The 17,058-nt window shown below is 40.8% G+C and overlaps 1 protein-coding gene across 33 annotated transcripts in view; it reads left to right on the top strand.

Annotated features, from left to right (window-relative positions):
- Window positions 1-17,058, top strand: part of NEB (nebulin) — a 184,050-nt gene that overhangs the window by 105,038 nt on the left and 61,954 nt on the right. For all 33 annotated transcript variants that reach the window (XM_081141650.1, XM_081141676.1, XM_081141667.1 and 30 more), the window contains exons 82-101: window positions 19-330; window positions 2,373-2,576; window positions 2,916-3,020; window positions 6,183-6,287; window positions 6,389-6,700; window positions 7,401-7,505; window positions 8,274-8,372; window positions 8,577-8,678; window positions 8,810-8,917; window positions 9,558-9,869; window positions 11,200-11,304; window positions 11,414-11,518; window positions 11,884-11,991; window positions 12,824-12,931; window positions 13,035-13,148; window positions 13,541-13,738; window positions 14,124-14,228; window positions 14,933-15,037; window positions 15,135-15,239; window positions 16,719-16,826. In XM_081141650.1, the coding sequence (XP_080997776.1) occupies window positions 19-330; window positions 2,373-2,576; window positions 2,916-3,020; window positions 6,183-6,287; window positions 6,389-6,700; window positions 7,401-7,505; window positions 8,274-8,372; window positions 8,577-8,678; window positions 8,810-8,917; window positions 9,558-9,869; window positions 11,200-11,304; window positions 11,414-11,518; window positions 11,884-11,991; window positions 12,824-12,931; window positions 13,035-13,148; window positions 13,541-13,738; window positions 14,124-14,228; window positions 14,933-15,037; window positions 15,135-15,239; window positions 16,719-16,826 (2,925 nt within the window). The remainder of the gene's footprint in view (window positions 1-18; window positions 331-2,372; window positions 2,577-2,915; window positions 3,021-6,182; window positions 6,288-6,388; window positions 6,701-7,400; window positions 7,506-8,273; window positions 8,373-8,576; window positions 8,679-8,809; window positions 8,918-9,557; window positions 9,870-11,199; window positions 11,305-11,413; window positions 11,519-11,883; window positions 11,992-12,823; window positions 12,932-13,034; window positions 13,149-13,540; window positions 13,739-14,123; window positions 14,229-14,932; window positions 15,038-15,134; window positions 15,240-16,718; window positions 16,827-17,058) is intronic.

The raw sequence follows: 17,058 nt of genomic DNA on the forward strand, positions 1-17,058 counted from the left end.
TCTGTTTACACCCACCAGTATCTATATAAAACTGCTTATGAGAAACAGAAAGGCCACTATATTGGATGTAACAGTGCCAAGGAAGACCCTAAACTGGCTTGGGCAGCAAATGTGTTGAAGATGCAGAGTGACAGGCTGTACAAAAAGGCCTACAATGACCACAAGGCCAAGATCTCCATCCCGGGGGACATGGTATCCATCAGTGCTGCCAAAGAAGGCCAGGCGCTAGCAAGCAATGTGGACTATCGCCAGTACCTGCACCAGTGGTCTTGCCTTCCAGACCAGAATGATGTGATCCACGCCAGGCAAGCATATGACCTGCAGAGTGATGTAAGTGTGGGCTTGTGAGGGGAGCACCAAGCCAGGTGCCTGAGGGGTGAGCTGTCCCCCAGGAAGGAAACCTTCCACAGCTTTGCCTGGTCTCTCCTTCTGATGCTTGGGAAAACACAACTCTCCCTACATAAGCACTTCTCTTCAGTATCTTACCAAGCTTATTAACTGCCTACCTCACTGCTGGGTTTATTCAGAAAGTTTTCATTTTCATTGTTAAGCTTTCATTTTCATAATTTTTCTATAGATTTTTTAACATGTGCAGTGTTTGTAGTTTTTCTTAAACTTTGGCAAGAATTATCCAGGTTTTTCAACTATGTATTAAATAAGGACAGGCCTGTCTTCCGGGAAATTAATTTCAAAGGTTAGCAGCATGGACCAGACTCACTGGTTTCCCTTAACTTGTTCCTCACAACCTGGCGTTTCGTTAATTTACCTAAAGTGCTTTTAGATTCGCTCATATTTTATGTCCATTCGATGCTTTGGAAGAGGTGGATTAGCTCAGGCTATTCATGTTTTCTGTAGAAGGGATGCCTTTTTTTAGCGATGCAAACTTGGTTGCCCTAAGCTTCCAGAGATGCTCTGCTGTAATGAGTGAGCTGCCTGCAGGAAAGCGTGCCCACCACTGGAAGCGGATTGCCAGCTGGTGGGTGCAGGCCGTTTTCTGAACGCATCCGTGCACTGGGCATGCGGGGCCATCAAGTCCTTAGCGAATGAGGAAGGGAAATCTCAAAATGTGCATGTAATCCTCTCGGAGAACCCTTCCTTCTGAACTCCGATACCTATCAGACTTTACACACTAAAGCATATACTCTCATCCTTCATTAAGGTGGACACTTTCCTACATTTTCCTCTCCTCTTACCACCTTTTTTAGCCTAGGATTTGTATCTTATTAACTAATTATTAAAATATCACCTATGAAGGACACCATGTTTTTTAAATAAAATTAATAATTGGCATTTAATATAAAGCAATTTGATATGGTTAACCGCCTACCTATGTCTGGGAAACAGGTTTAGATAACCAAGAAAATGAAAATCCCAATTCAAAGGGAGGTGCTATCTTGAAAAAAGAAAATCCAGTTGAGATCAAAATTGTGGAGCTAGGGTAGGGACTGGATCTTTAACTACCTTTTAGAAATGTTTATTAAACACACGATGTGCCAAGCACTGTGCTAAGCACTAAAGACACAACTGTGAATAAAGAAGAAGGGGTAAGACCAAGTCCCGGCGTTAGGAAGCATCAGGGAGCTCGCACTGATAAAGGAATAGACGTTAATTAGGGTATTAGCCGCAGTGAGGTGGCTGAGGAGCGATCCCTGGCCCGTGAGCACTGGGAAAGCCCGCCTAAGGGGGTGCTGCTTCAGTGGGACATGAAGGAGTAGGAGGTGGCTCTGTGAAGAGGACCCTGGGGACATTCCTGCAGAATGAGCCACATAGGCAGAGGGGCTGTGTGCAAACCACGGACAGAAAGGCGGCCAGTGTGGGTGGATTGCACCGGCTGAAGGGAAGCACCCCAAGATGAGGCCGGAGGACGGGGCAGGAATGGTGCTGCACCCCCCTTACCGTCTCGTCCCTGGGAAGGGATTGAGCTTTATCCTAAGACCAACGGGAAGCCACAGGGTGGGAGAACATTGTGACGCCAGATGTGAACTGTGTATTTTGAAAAGGTCCTTCTGGCGGCCTTGTGGAGGATGTACTTGAGAGCCCATTATCATTGCTTTTAAAGTCCACGTTGATGAGTGTGACGATTGCCTAACCTTCTTCAAAAATTTTCCTTGCCTCCCCCACACTGAGAGCTCCTTCCACGGATCTTTCGGCTTTTGAAAATGTGCGTAGGCGCCCAAACATAGGCCCCCGGCCCAGGAAACAGGCAGAACAGAACACTGCTGAGTATGAGAAATCATGTTGTCAGGACAGTGCTCGCCTCTTATTGTTTGTGGAAGATAAAATATAACATACAAAATTGTTTCCCTATTTTACTACAGTGAGTTTGTTAAAAAAAAAAACTTGTTTCTAGCTAACTTTGTGTTCTTTCCCAGGCCATCTACAAGGCTGACTTGGAGTGGTTGCGTGGCATTGGCTGGATGCCTGAAGGGTCTCCCGAAGTCCTGAGAGTCAAAAATGCCCAGGAGATCCTACGAGACAGTGTCTATCGGACACCTGTGGTGAACCTCAAGTACACAAGTATCGTTGACACGCCGGAAGTTGTCCTTGCTAAGTCAAATGCTGAAAATATTAGCATTGTAAGTCACCCTTTTCTCTATAATAAAATTAGGTTAGTGTTACAAAGAAATGAAATAATTAACCTGGTAATCTAATAATAATATGGATGATAATGAAGATTGTAATAAGTAATGCTGACAGGGTCGTTTTATTATTACTTATTAATTTTAAATAAAAACTCAAAGTATTAATAAATGACATTAATACAGATTTCATATCAAATTTGAGTAACTTATGTGAAAAGACTCTAGAAGTTTGTACCTTATTATGAAATGATTTTGGATTAGAAAAGTTGTGCACTGTAACTAGCAAAATTACAAATTACAAAGTAATTTTGTTATTATCGGTTCTTTCCATAGCCAAAGTACAGAGAAGTTTGGGACAAAGATAAAACTTCGATCCACATAATGCCAGATACTCCAGAAATTAATCTCGCCAGAGCCAATGCTCTCAATGTGAGCAATGTAAGTACTGTGACAGACTCCCTTTTGTTTAGAAAGTCACTCAGTTGGTGCTGCAGTATCACCAGTGGAACTTTCATAGCCCAAGGAGAGAAGATGGACTGGTGAAGGCAGGGAAGACTTCCCACCATCAGCCTTGGACCCGGAGTGAGGAAAGGAGCAGATCCCTGGCTCGGGGTCACTGGGCAGGGTCAGTTACTGGTGAGCCAGTATCAACATGATAAAAGGGAGAAGGGAATTAGGCCAAGAAAGATGAAAGAGGAATGAAGGGACCCACAAACAAGAAAGGGGAATTAATGACAGAGGCAGATGAACTCAAAATATGAGAATTCTTTGCAAAAGTTTGCAGATTAATTTTAAAACCTGGACTCTAGGGAATTTTGTAGGAAATTACCAAAATTAACCCCAGAAAAAGAATAAAAACATATAGCAAGAAATTAATAGTGCTATTAAAGACTTTCATTTCTCCTCTCAAATGCCAGGGTCACCTAGATTATTTCACAAAAGAATTATTTCAAAACTTAAAAAAAACCACCCTACCATAGAGCCCAATGAAAGAAAAAAAGCCATCACAATTACCAAAACTTGTCCAAATAGTTTCACAAATGAAAACTAGACCAATAATAATGAGGAAGATCTTAAATAAAATATGAACACATGAAATTCAGTTGTACATAAATATGTGACACAAGCAACTAGGGTTCATCCAGGACCTTCAAGAGGGTTCCATATCCAGGAATCTAATAATGTAACAGAACAAAAGAGAAAAATCATATGCTCCTTTAATAGATTTGAAAAGGCATGTAACAAAATACAATATCTGTTCTTTTGTTTTAAAACCAAGACTCAGCAAAAAAAGAATAAATGAGCATTTTCTTGACGTGACTGCAAGACTAAATCTCAAATCCGAGGCCAGCCTCATCCTCAGTAACTGAACTTCTCATTCAAGTCAGGAATAAAATGACTGTCATTGTGCTGAAAGTTCTAGCTGAGCAAGCTTCTCATACGAGCCAAGTTAATTAAATAAGAGTAAGAATAAGAGGTACATTTTGGAAAGAAAAAAGGTAAAATTATCATTATTTGCAGAATAAATCATTATATGCCTGAGAGACACAAGGACATCAGCTTAAAAATCTGTTCAATAAAATGGGAGAATTTAGCTATGTGGCTAACTGCACAACTCAGCAATGTTCAAGAAGGTACCGCCTTCATGGATTTCAGAGGTTTCTTGTGTGTAGAATAAGTATGATCTTAGAAAGATACTACCTTAGTGCAATTCACCATGGTTTGAAACTTTGAATCTTTCAAAAAAAAAAAAAAATCAGTGTGGGAGAAGGAACTTGCCAAGAAAAGATTCCTCACCACGTGCCAAACTGCACCATCAACTCTATTACAATAGTCACTTGGAAGCTAATTTTTCCAAGGATTTGGAAAAAAACACCAAAATTTTAGGACTGTGATATATTTTTTTCGGACTGGAATCAGTATTGTGGTGCAGTGCATGCTTGTGAAGTGACCGGTGGAGAGGCAGTCAGCTCTACATTTCATCCAGAAGCATCTTTGGCAGGAAAATTCTGGAAAGTCTCATGGTGTCTCTTTTGCCTGATGAATTTCTCAGCTGGAAATAGCCATCACCCTACCATTGATATGATGATATAAGCAAGACTAATATTTGAAACTGTGCCAAAAGTAAAGTTATTAACTTTAGATATTTAGATAATAATGAGAACGGCTTGTGTTTAGGAAGAAATCAAACATCCTGTTTGCATGTTAACCAAAATGTACATTTTCTTTACACATAGTGTCATCATTATTAGAATCTTTATAAAATCCACTATTTAAAACTCTTTCCATCATTTAGAAAGCACAAAATTGCTAGAATATTTGTATACAATTTTATAAGCAACCAAGCAAATTCATGTTAAATTGATTCATTTAATCTTCACACTAACCACATGAGTAAAATATGGTTATTATTTTTTTTTTTAATCAAATAGGAAGGTTGAAACTTAAAAATTAAGGCATTTGCCCATGTTCATTCTCGCGGTTAGTAGGTAAAGAAGTTTGGCCTCAAGCCAGACTTTTTTTTTAGTTCAAATAAAAAATATATTTGACCACATATGCAAACAAAAAGTAAGAAATAAGAAAAATAATGTAATAATATATGTAATAAAATGAAATAAACAGAAAACAAAAAAATTAAAAATAACAATGACAAGTTTAAATTGAATATTTTCTAGTATAATACATTTAAATTGGAGAATGTTTTTTCTTTTGTACATAAAACAATCAATTGTTAAAATAGGATCACCCAAATTCATACAAAAACTTGAATGGAAATTCTTACAAAACTTATCAATACTTGCAAAAACAAAATTTATCTGACCACTCATATTTCAGGTATGCAAAGGCCATGAACTTATCAGTAATTGAAATTCACCTCTCCTTTCTTCACTGTTCAAGATCCCATCCTTATTGGCATGTCTTCTAAATTATACATTTAAATTACTGTTATTTCTGAGTCTTTGTGACATTGTCAATACAGACTGTGCCTATTTAAATATGAACATATATTTTTAAAGTTGTCTGTAAACCAGTCACTCCCTTTATTAACTTCTTTACAAACAAAAAGACGTTACACTTTTTTTAAAAAATGGCTATTAACATGCAATTGTACTTCAGCAGGAACATCTAACTTTCCCAAACAATATGCATCATCAGTCCCATAAGATCTAAGAAACCACATTGTGGGGAAATCCCCACAAATGTAAAAAAGTTTATAATTTTACAAAACTGAGTCAAATTTAAACATTAAATAAATCGAATTATTCAATTCAAGAAATTCAATAGTAGCCCATTAATGCACTTAAATTTATCCCAAAGCTACCAATACAAGAAGCAACTAAACTCTTTTACATAAACCACTTACAACCACATGGAAGCTATTATTCAAATGAAAAGGAAAGAGCCTGGTCAGGCCCAGACATTTGGATTCCAGACACGATTTTGTATTTCAGTACCATGGTGCAGAATGGTTCTTGCACCTATTCTCTTTCCTTTAACTGGCCCGGGTTTCAAAACTGCACCCTCTGATAATAATTGTACGTGAGCCTTTGGAGTTATTGGTAAGTTTGAACCTGGAACAATATATTTTGTTCCCTTCAGAAAATTTACCGTGAAGGTTGGGATGAAGTGAAGATGAACTGCGACATACGGCTGGATGCCATCCCTATACAGGCTGCCAAGGCTTCCAGGGAGATCGCCAGTGACGTAAGTATGGCCTGGTTTAACCTCTCAGCGTTTTAAGCGAATGCCCTAGGTGCATCAAGAGTAGAAACTGTGATCCATCTGCTTTGTTTTTGCATCTCCAGTATAAGTACAAGCTTGACCATGAGAAGCAGAAAGGCCACTACGTGGGCACCCTCACAGCCAGGGACGACAACAGGATCCGCTGGGCCCTCATAGCTGGCAAGCTTCAGAATGAACGGGAGTATCGGCTGCAGTGGGCCAAGTGGAAGACTAAGTTCCAGAGCCCCGTGGATATGCTTTCCATCTTGCATTCTAAAAATTGCCAGACACTGGTCAGCGACATTGATTACCGCCACCGCTTGCACCAGTGGACCTGCCTGCCCGACCAGAACGATGTGATTCAGGCCAAAAAGGCCTACGAACTGCAAAGCGATGTGAGTGGCCTGCAGTTTAGGATGAGCTCTTCTATATTTTGCCATGACTCCCCGAAAGTTTGTGTCATTAAGCTTTGTATCTGAACTCCATGTCTTAATACAGCCAAGAATTAGGTTTTAGTTCTACTTTATAGTATGGTATCAAAATCACCAAAACCATAAAGGATCTAGACTTTGTGTCAAGAAATAAATGGTAATGTGAATATAGTTCTTTACTGTTACAGGGTAAGGGCAATTATGGTGAAAATATTATTTCTATAGAATTTAAGTAGCAACAGAAGTTTATATCATAAGTAAAATATTGGCAGCCCAAGGACAGGGTGTAGGCATAGATAGGCTTTTGTAGTTGACACAGTGTTTATAACTTTTGAATTAAATTGCCAGGGTTTTTAGGCCAGGAAATTTTGTGTACAGATCCAGGATTTTCTATTTCTCTTGAAAAATCAGAGGATGAAGCTCTGAATGTGCGTTAGCCCTGATAACAATAACCTCTAGCTGAACTGAAGCTGATCCCTTTTAAATAGAAAATATGTCCCTCAGTTTGTCATACCATCTGGCCTCCTAATTAATTTACTTATGTTACCTGCCCGGCTGCTTGAGTATATCGTTCTTGAGTTGTCTTTCTCCATCAGGCCAATGGACAGAATAAACAGGACTTGTGGCTGGGGTTGCTGACTTTATCCTGGTATTGTTTTCATAGGCTGTCTACAAGGCCGACTTGGAATGGTTGCGTGGGATCGGATGGATGCCCAATGATTCTGTTTCCGTCAATCACGCCAAATATGCTGGGGATATCTTCAGTGAGGTATTCCAGCATTTTATCCTGCCATTTGTTACATTTATTGAAAGACTGAACAAAAATACACAAGCCTTAGCTGGGTAGCTCAGTTGGTTGGAGCACTGTCCCATGTACCAAAAGGTTTTGGATTCGATCCCCAGTCAGGGCGTGTACAGGAAGCAACTGACTGATGTTTCTCTCTGTCTCTCTCTCTCTTTCTCTCTCTTCACCTTCCTCTCTCTAAACATATCATCAGGTGAGAATTAAAATAAAAAAAATACACAAGTCAAAATTTAGTCAGTCCCTATCAACAATTTAAACAATTTCAATTGCTGCCATTTAAGCCAGGCATACATTTTCCCAAAATAACCCTGTGTTGTTGCTCTGACCCTATAGAACCACATCCAAAGCAGAATATCCAGTACACTCATTATGCTTGGAAATGTATATATCAAAAACTTCTTTTGACAACAATAGGAAAATAGTTGAGAGAAGTTTGTCCAGCTGAAAAAAAGATGTATTGAGTTATGCTACAGATAATATATATAATGATACATTACACAGCTATGGGAGCTAAGCAACCTGCTACTTTAAAATCTGTGGGAGGTACAAGAAGCCAAGCCATTTGTTAAAAAAATAAAATGCTAAGAATAAAGCCAAGTTGCCAAGAAGATGCCATTCAAATATGGTGCTCTATGCTCCTAGTAAAAAAGGATCCTTAAATTTAGCATATCTCCCTCAGCTCACACGGGACCAGGGACTACAACTGTCTAAACAATATTTTCTTTCCCATAGAGTAAATATCGCACGAAAGTCGAAACTCTGAACTTTACTCCTGTGGATGACAGAGTTGATTATGTGACAGCGAAACAAAGTGGTGAGATCCTAAATGATGTAAGTACACGGCTGTTGTTCTAAAATTGCCCCATCACAAAGATGTCATTTCCATTTCCAAAGCTTTCCTGCCTACTTACACTCTGCATGCAGTCATTGCCTGAGATACAGATTGTAATCACTGAGAGAGATTGCTGATGCTGGCTCGCTTACATTATGGTTTTCTTAACATCAAGTAACTTACCCCTTGCCTCTCTTTTCCAGATTAAATACCGGAAAGATTGGAATGACACCAAATCAAAGTACACCCTCACAGAAACGCCCCTGCTGCACACGGCCCAGGAGGCAGCCCGGATACTGGACCAGGTATGGCTTCTACCCAGATGCCTGGGACTTTATGGGGGCATGGAGGACCATAACATGACTGTCGGCGATGTCTGTTATCCCTCCATTCTCACGCCTCAGTTTAACCCTTTGCTGTGCCCTCTGTCTTCTAGTACCTCTACAAGGAAGGCTGGGAGAAACAAAAAGCCACAGGTTACATTTTGCCTCCGGATGCTGTGCCGTTTGTTCATGCGCATCACTCCAGTGATGTTCAGAGCGAGGTAATTCATCCTGCTATGAGTGCGCTTTGCAAAGGCTGGACCTTGCATGTGGGACAACCCGGTTATGCTAAGACATAGCACCGTGGAGTGTCCTTTGTCGGCTCAGCAAGCCTGGCCAGGCATGGGGATGGTGGGAGTGCCTGCTCCCTTCTGGTCCTTTCTCCATGGGCTTTGGGAGTTTTGACCCTCCCTCTTGGCTTCTTTATAGGCTATTGTTTGAGTTCTTTACTTTTTCTTATTTATTTTTTTTAATTGAGGTAAAATTGACATATAGCATTATATTAGTTTCGGTTGTACAACATAATGATTTGATATTTGCATACATTGCGAAACAATCACCACAATAAGCCTGGTTCACATCCATCACCATCTTGCTTTTTCTTCTATTCCCTGAGTTTCCTGAGTCCTCTAGGCCTTCAAATAAAATATTGCCAGAATTAGAAAACAAATGTCTTTTTTTTTCCATTTTTAAGTTGATATTTTTAATATTTATTTACTTTAATATCTTTGTTATTTATTCTCTGGGTAGGGGGTGTGACACAAAAAGCTGGGGGCCTGGATTTGCTGATGTCCAAAGCCCCTTTTGCCCTGTGTGCTTATCGAAGCTGATGGACTGCATCTCTGTGCTTCCTCCTACCAGCTGAAATACAAAGCTGAGCACGTGAAGCAAAAAGGTCACTACGTTGGTGTTTCAAACATGAGAGATGACCCTCACCTGGTGTGGTTTGAGCATGCGGGCCAGATTCAGAATGACAGACTGTACAAGGAGGACTATCATAAAACAAAGGCCAAGATCAACATACCTGCGGACACGGTGTCCGTGTTGGCCGCCAAGCAGGGGCAGTCCCTCATCAGTGATATTGATTACCGCAATTACCTGCACCAGTGGACTTGTCATCCTGACCAAAACGATGTTATTCAGGCCAGGAAGGCCTATGACCTACAGAGCGATGTAAGTGACTTGTTTCTTAATTATCTCGAAACATACTGCACACTCTCAGAATTGTAAGTAGCATTCCGGTAGTTGGGGCCGTAAATATTTAGCTTGTTCCCCGAAGGAATTGGAGCTGGATGTGATGTAGAGAAAGCTCAGGAGCAGTGATTGAGTGAAAGCGTTGCCTACTGGCTGCATTTCTGAATAAATTTCAAAGTCAGGTGTTTTTTGAATCTGCTGCTTTTGTACCATCACATTAGCAACTCCTCTCTCACATTGGCATGAAAAATTATCAACTGATTTAAAATAATAATTGGCTTGGGCGGGAATTGAGATTGAGTTGGGATTTTGACAACATTGCATGATAGAGTAGTCAAGGCCCTGGGAATGCCCCATTCTTGCTTTGCCCAGCATCTCATTATTCAAGGCATTTATGAAGTAGTTGCTTGCAAGGAATCAAAAAAACTCAAAAAGAATGCAAAATACTCATGAGCCGCATGAGGGCCCAGAATTTCTCATGCCGAGCTTTGGTAAAGCTAGGGGAGAGAATATTACCGAGGCCGCCTTGTCCTGAGGCCCGAATCAAGATCTCTACCTGACACCAGCAGTCCGTAGGGAACAGAAACACGATGCATCGGCATCATGCTCAGGTAGGTCTTCTCATCACTACCAAAACAGAAACGGAGTAAAGGGCTGCCTGTAGTGCAGGTGCTGAACTTGAACGCCCCACCTCACAGGTTGCTGCAGCAGAAAGACCACTGTGGAACTTAAATAAGATTCGTTACTCTTCATTTGGTGCGGGTGGGCTGGGAGAATCCAGGAGCTAGGTTTCGAAGTGTAGAGGCAGGCTTGACTAGAAGGTTGCTTCCCCCTACCCTACAGTCCATGAGCATTTACTTGTGTAATTTTCTTTATTTTAAATGTCCCACATATTTCTATATAACTAAATATACTGAGTTCATCTAAAATTATAACCTCCTTGGTAAAAACCTTTGTTTATGCTCACGGCTGAAAACACCAGCTCCCTGCCCTTATCTCCCATAGCACTGGAGTGGTCTTGCTCTCACAGCACTTACCACTTTCCACTTTGTAAATAATTTCTCTCTATACCTTGACTCCTTCTTTATACTTATTCCTTCAAAGCACTTAGCACAGAGCTTCATTCATAGTAAGAGGTTCAAGAAATATTTCTCAGGTGTACAGATGAAATCACGATTGAATCAAGGAGACAATAGCTACAAGAGATCGAAAATCCTTTAAAAGCTGAAAAAAATGTTTTTAATCTGCTGTCTGTAACCCTGTGTCTGGGTCATTCTTCCCTGAATTATCTCTTTCTTCCTGCTCTCAGAATGTGTACAAAGCTGACTTGGAGTGGCTCCGAGGCATTGGCTGGATCCCCCTGGATTCTGTGGAGCATGTGAGGGTTACTAAAAACCAAGAGATGGTGAATCAGGTACACAAAGCCTGTTATTCTTACCTAATGCCTGGCCTCTTTACCTGCCTTGTGGGGAGAGGTACTCTCTAGGGGGACACCTGTCTTCATCATCTCTATTTCTTCGCAGGTGAAATATAAGAAAGCTGCTCTCGACAACTATCCTAACTTTACAAGTGTGGAAGATCCTCCAGAGGTTGTTTTGGCCAAGATTAACTCAGTCAATCAAAGTGATGTAAGTTTGCTTTGTGTATAATGAGGCACATAGACTGGGGAGCTAGTTGTGTTTCATTGAACAGATTGGCTTATAAAAAAATTGAAGGGGGGAGAGATTATAAGATAATCTTTGGGGGAGAATGTCCTAAAAGCCACTAGTAGGTGGTATAATTGTGCCCACTTTTAGATAATATTCATATTTTTGTCCAAGTGATTCTATTATATTAGCTGAATGGACTGAAATTAGTTCCTTTTAATCTCTAGTCCATTAGTTCATCTTAATCTCTAAATGTAGTCTGATTATTTTCTTGCTAGGTAGATCCTATGAAACTTTAAATATATATTTATAGTAATCAAATGTTTTGTTTTGTTTTCTCTCCTTAGATAAAATATAAAGAAACGTTTAATAAACTAATAAAGGGCAAGTATACATTTACTCCGGAGACACCATATATCACTCACTCCAAAGACATGGAAAAACTCTACAGTACCGTAAGTTCTATTTATGTGATATACAACTGAGTTCCTAATTTTAAGCTCTTGTCAGTATTCATATTCTTGGATGATTTTGTGAACAAATGAATTTATAAAGGGGATCTATTACTTCTATTGTATTTAGTCTTGTTTATTAAAAGTAGCATATTGTTCAGAGCAGGTAGCATTTATTCAGCTGGTATTTTTTGAGCTGCTGTGATGTGCCAGGCACTGTAGGAGGCACTGAGGAGCTAAAGCTCAAATGACACAAGCCGTTCAGGAGTTCATATAAGTGAGAGGAACAGATAAACAATAAATAGACAGATAATAATGTACCATGTGCTGTACCAACTCCAGGTGCACACAGGACTGAGCAACCACCGTCAGAAAAAAGGCAGAAAAGGCTGGTCCCTCTTCTGTCCTTGTACAGAAGGCGGTCATGTACAAACACCTCCAGCCAACGAATGGAGGACTTGCCCTCCTATTTCAATTCGGCTAATTTAAAGGACAGTGTATGTGTGCAAGTGGTATTCATGTGTTTAATCTCAGTGGGATGCAATCTTCGGTGATTCTCTCCCTAGGAGCAAACTTGTTTTCACTTTTATTAGAACTGTAAATATAGTTAACCTCTGTTATAAAATGCCTCAGAGTTCGTAGATTTTATTTGTTTGTAGATTTTGTTTGCGACAAGCCAAAAGGCTCTACCTTGTTCTTAGGTAGGCACACTGACGGCTGTAAACAAAGATTTAAGCCTTGCCTTTAAACATAAATAATTTACCTTGATTTTACCACCTTCTTTTTAGTGGCATCTGAAAGCAAACTTTTGTCGACACACATTTCTTTGTTCTAGATACTGTATAAAGGGGCATGGGAGGGAACCAAGGCCTATGGCTACACCTTGGATGAACGCTACATCCCCATTGTTGGAGCCAAGCATGCTGACTATGTGAACAGTGAGGTCAGTAGGACTTTTTTCCTCTCATAGATTTGAGAGTCTTTGTTGGGGAGCGAGGGCTGGTTGGAAAATCCCAGTGGTTCTCAATGTTGTACCTATTTCACAGCTTAAATACAAAGAGACATTTGAGAAGCAGAAGGGTCACTACCTGGCTGGAAAAGAAATCAGCGAGTTCCCCGGTGTGGTTCACTGCCTGGATTTCCAGAAGATGAGGAGCGCGGTGAGCAGCGTTCACTGTAACTGTGTTTCTGATCTGCCCTTTGTTCGAGGTTAGCGGGGCTGGCGTGGTGAGGAATGAGTCCCTCTTGAGACTCCCCCCACCTGCCACTTAGCTGCTCGTCTTGGACGACTTTGAGTGCCCCCTCCCATTCCCTCTGTCCTTCGCTGCCAAACACGCAGGGAGGGCTCCGTATTTGACAACAAGGTCACTATTCTCCCTGTGCTTTAAAAGGATGGGAATTTTTTAAAAATAATATATTATAGTATCACTTGTTTAACCTTAGTCTATTCTAAAGGCACTGATCTGGACTGGAAATAAGACTCTAAGAGATTGATGTGGATAATTTACATTTTCCTTTCTTCTTTTTGTCTTTAAAAAATATCATTCTTTAGTTGAACTACAGAAAACATTATGAGGACACCAAAGCAAATATTCATATCCCCAACGATATGATGAATCACGTGCTGGCCAAGAAGTGCCAGTACATCCTCAGTGACCTGGAGTACCGACACTACTTCCACCAGTGGACCTCTCTTCCAGAAGAACCCAGTGTTCTCCTGGCCCGCAACGCCCAGGAGATCCTGAGTGATGTATGTCTTTCCTGCGGCTTACCTTACTTACAGGTTTCACCCAGCCCTGCCTGGCCCCTCCTGCTCTAATAATCCCTGTATTCACGAACCCTCTGCTTTTCAACACAAGGCGGCGTGAATATCCACTTTTGGTGTATGAATTCCCTATGAACCATGGACACCTATGTTCAATATTTAGTCCGTTTAACACTAGACTAAAACTTAGCTATTGCTCTCCTCCTAAGCTCCTTTAGGCCAGAGCATTGAAGACCTCCCAGCTGTGGAGAAGCCAACCCTATGACCACTAAGCACCAAGCACAGCCAAGAGCTAATAAGAAATCATCAAAACGTTCAGTTGTAAATTCACTGAGTGCCTATATCTTTCACCGTTTCTTCTTTCTGGCAGAATGTGTATAAGGATGACTTGAATTGGCTGAAAGGCATCGGATGCTATGTTTGGGATACACCCCAGATCCTCCAAGCCAAGAAATCATACGACCTTCAGAGTCAGGTGAGCCAATCTTCCTAGAAGGACTAATTCTCTGTGGATCCGTGGAATCCATGGTGCTCTCAGTGGGGTATTAGCAAGGCTGTCCCTGTGCCCAGGCAGAGAAAGCTGCTCTAACAGGGCATGATCAAAGGAGACCAAAGGTCCACTGCCCAGTAAAACTTCTCCTGGTGGCCTGCTCTGGTGCCGAACCTTCCCAGTGTCAGTCTTTCAGTAGTTTAAAGCATTAGACATTTCTAACAGAAAGTTACCTGGGAAGTGTTTCGCAGTAAACTACTCTCGAGTATCAATGCCTTAGTTAATCAGGTTAACTTGTAGATACTAGAATGCAAATGCATGCTTTGACCATAGGTAGATAAGCTCTGAAGAAGAAAAAAAATTTTTTTTAAAAATAGATATGTGGAAAATCTCCCAGCATATGGCTCAGCTCTGATAGGGCAGACTAACGGAATGTGGAAATTGAGGGGCTGCCGTCCGGGGTGGGGTACAGGCACAGGATAGACAGCAAAGTGAGGAAGGGGTCCGGCAAAGGTCCAGACCTCACTCTTGGTAAAGGGAAACTATTAGTTTTGACAGCTGCACAAAATCTGCAGGGCAACACAGGAGCGTAAAGCAGAAACCCAGACTAAAAATAAGGGCGCAAACGGCTAAGTCTGACTGCAAACCCGGGTCTTACCATTTTAGATGACTTTTGTTTTTCTTCACAGCTACAATACACGGCAGCAAGTAAAGACAATCTGCAAAATTTTAGTGTGGTCACAGACACACCGCTTTACGTGACTGCTCTTCAAAGCGGCATCAATGCCAGTGAGGTGCGTCTTGCTTGTCTTCACTTCCAAAACGAGCCTTCATTTGTCTTTACATATTTTCAAACAGCAGAAAAGAATAACCCAGTTTTTTCACCTGTAGGTGAGATATAAAGAAAATTATCATCAGACTAAGGACAAATATACGACAGTGCTGGAAACAGTGGATTATGACAGAACCAAGAATCTGAAGAACCTTTACAGCAGTGTAAGTTGAGTTTTTTCCCTCCCTCATTTGAATTACGTTTCCCCCACTTTAGAGACAATTAGAAAATAGAAGGAATTGGCACTTTATTCCCATAGGTTTGTCCAGTTTTTTTTCCCTGGACCTCCCAATTCCTACTTTATCTCATAAATCCTCCTAGTTACAATGAGCTGAGCCCCAATCTGAATATTGCCCTATTTCACACAGTTGACACCGATTCAGCAACTTCTTCCAGGTTGCAGGCAGGTACCGTTGAAGCTGTTCTTTGCTGACCCTGAACTTGTCCTTGTCTGGCTTCTCTACTGGCCAGTGGCTTATAGATCCACCAAAGCACTCTTTTTTTACCTCTTCTGAATTGATTAATTCAACATACATTGTTTTTAAACTTCATTTTGAAATGATTTGAGACTTACAGAAAAGTATTTTGTGTACAGTTATTTTTGCTTATAGCCTTCTAGTCAAAATACCATTTTCCAAAATAACTTGAATTAGTTGTTTTTCCCCCCACTTCCTTCACTGTAGTTTTGTTACTCATTTGTAATACAATTAGATTTGTTACAGTTTGTATTCCATTTTTGTCCCCTCCCTCATTCTGATTGATTCTTTGTTTAATTTGTGTACAGTAAGTTTCACTATTTGTAGTATATAGTACCGTGACTTTTGATAAACACATTAAGTCATTTATTCATCACCACAGTCAAGATACAGAAAAAGTTTGTATCGTTTCCAAATTTCTCTCTCGCTGCCCCTCTCCTCTCTCCTGGCATCCACGAGATGTTTGCTATCCCTAAAGTTTTACCTTTTCCAGAATGTCATGTGAATGAAACTACATACTATGTAGCCATTCAGTCTGGCTTCCTTCTCTTGGCAGAATGAATTTATGTATTATGCACATCGCTGCACAAATCAATAGTTTATTTTTTAATTGCAGAATGCTATGTCATTGCATGGATGTCCCGCAGTCTGTTTATCCACTCACAGTTAAAGGAATTGGAGTTGTTTCCAGATTTTGCCAATTATGAATAAAGCTGCTATATACATTTGTACATAGGTTTTTGTGTGTACATAAGTTTTCATTTCTCCTGGATAAATTAATCTGTAGGAGTGGAAAGAAACATATTTTGAGCTCTCACTAGCTACATAAAAGTAGGGAAGGGCAAACAGGTTTGTGGTTTTTTTTTAAAACAAAACAAAAAAAAGGTTAGTGGTTTTCAACCTCCAGGAATTCTTAGACCTGTGGGGAATGACTATGGCATCAGAAACTCTGGTAACTGTCAAACTGTGATAAGCACCATAGTAGAGAACAAAATAATGGACTATGAAATTACGGCTGTGGCATTAAACTCATTACCCACTTAGGGGTACTTAGACCCTGCAGAGTAAGAAGATCTGGGGGTTGTTAGGGTGTTTCTGAGAAGGACAGAAACAGAGGGGAAAACCTGCCACTCGGAAGCTAACAGAATGCGTTTTCCATATTCACAGAACCTGTACAAGGAGGCCTGGGAAAAAGTGAAAGCCACCAGCTACATCCTGCCTTCTAGCACCATGTCCCTGACACACGCCAAGAACCAGAAGGACCTGGCCAGCAATGTAAGTCCAGGACAGATGTGATAGCCTCTCCACCCACTCCCTGCCCTCCCCTGCTCTCACTCCCAGGACCTCTCTGGCTGATACACATGTTGCCCAGAAGGTAATACCCCCAGCACTTCCATCGGAATATACCACCAGCACATAGTGCCAGACACTCAATCAGCACAAATGCTCTGCACTTATTTCTTCTTCTCAAGGGCCCTGAGTTCAGAGAGGATCACAGTCACCTGTA

The sequence above is a fragment of the Miniopterus schreibersii genome, assembly GCF_964146895.1.
Source record: "Miniopterus schreibersii genome assembly, chromosome: 7".
NCBI classification, from domain to species: Eukaryota; Metazoa; Chordata; class Mammalia; order Chiroptera; family Miniopteridae; genus Miniopterus; species Miniopterus schreibersii.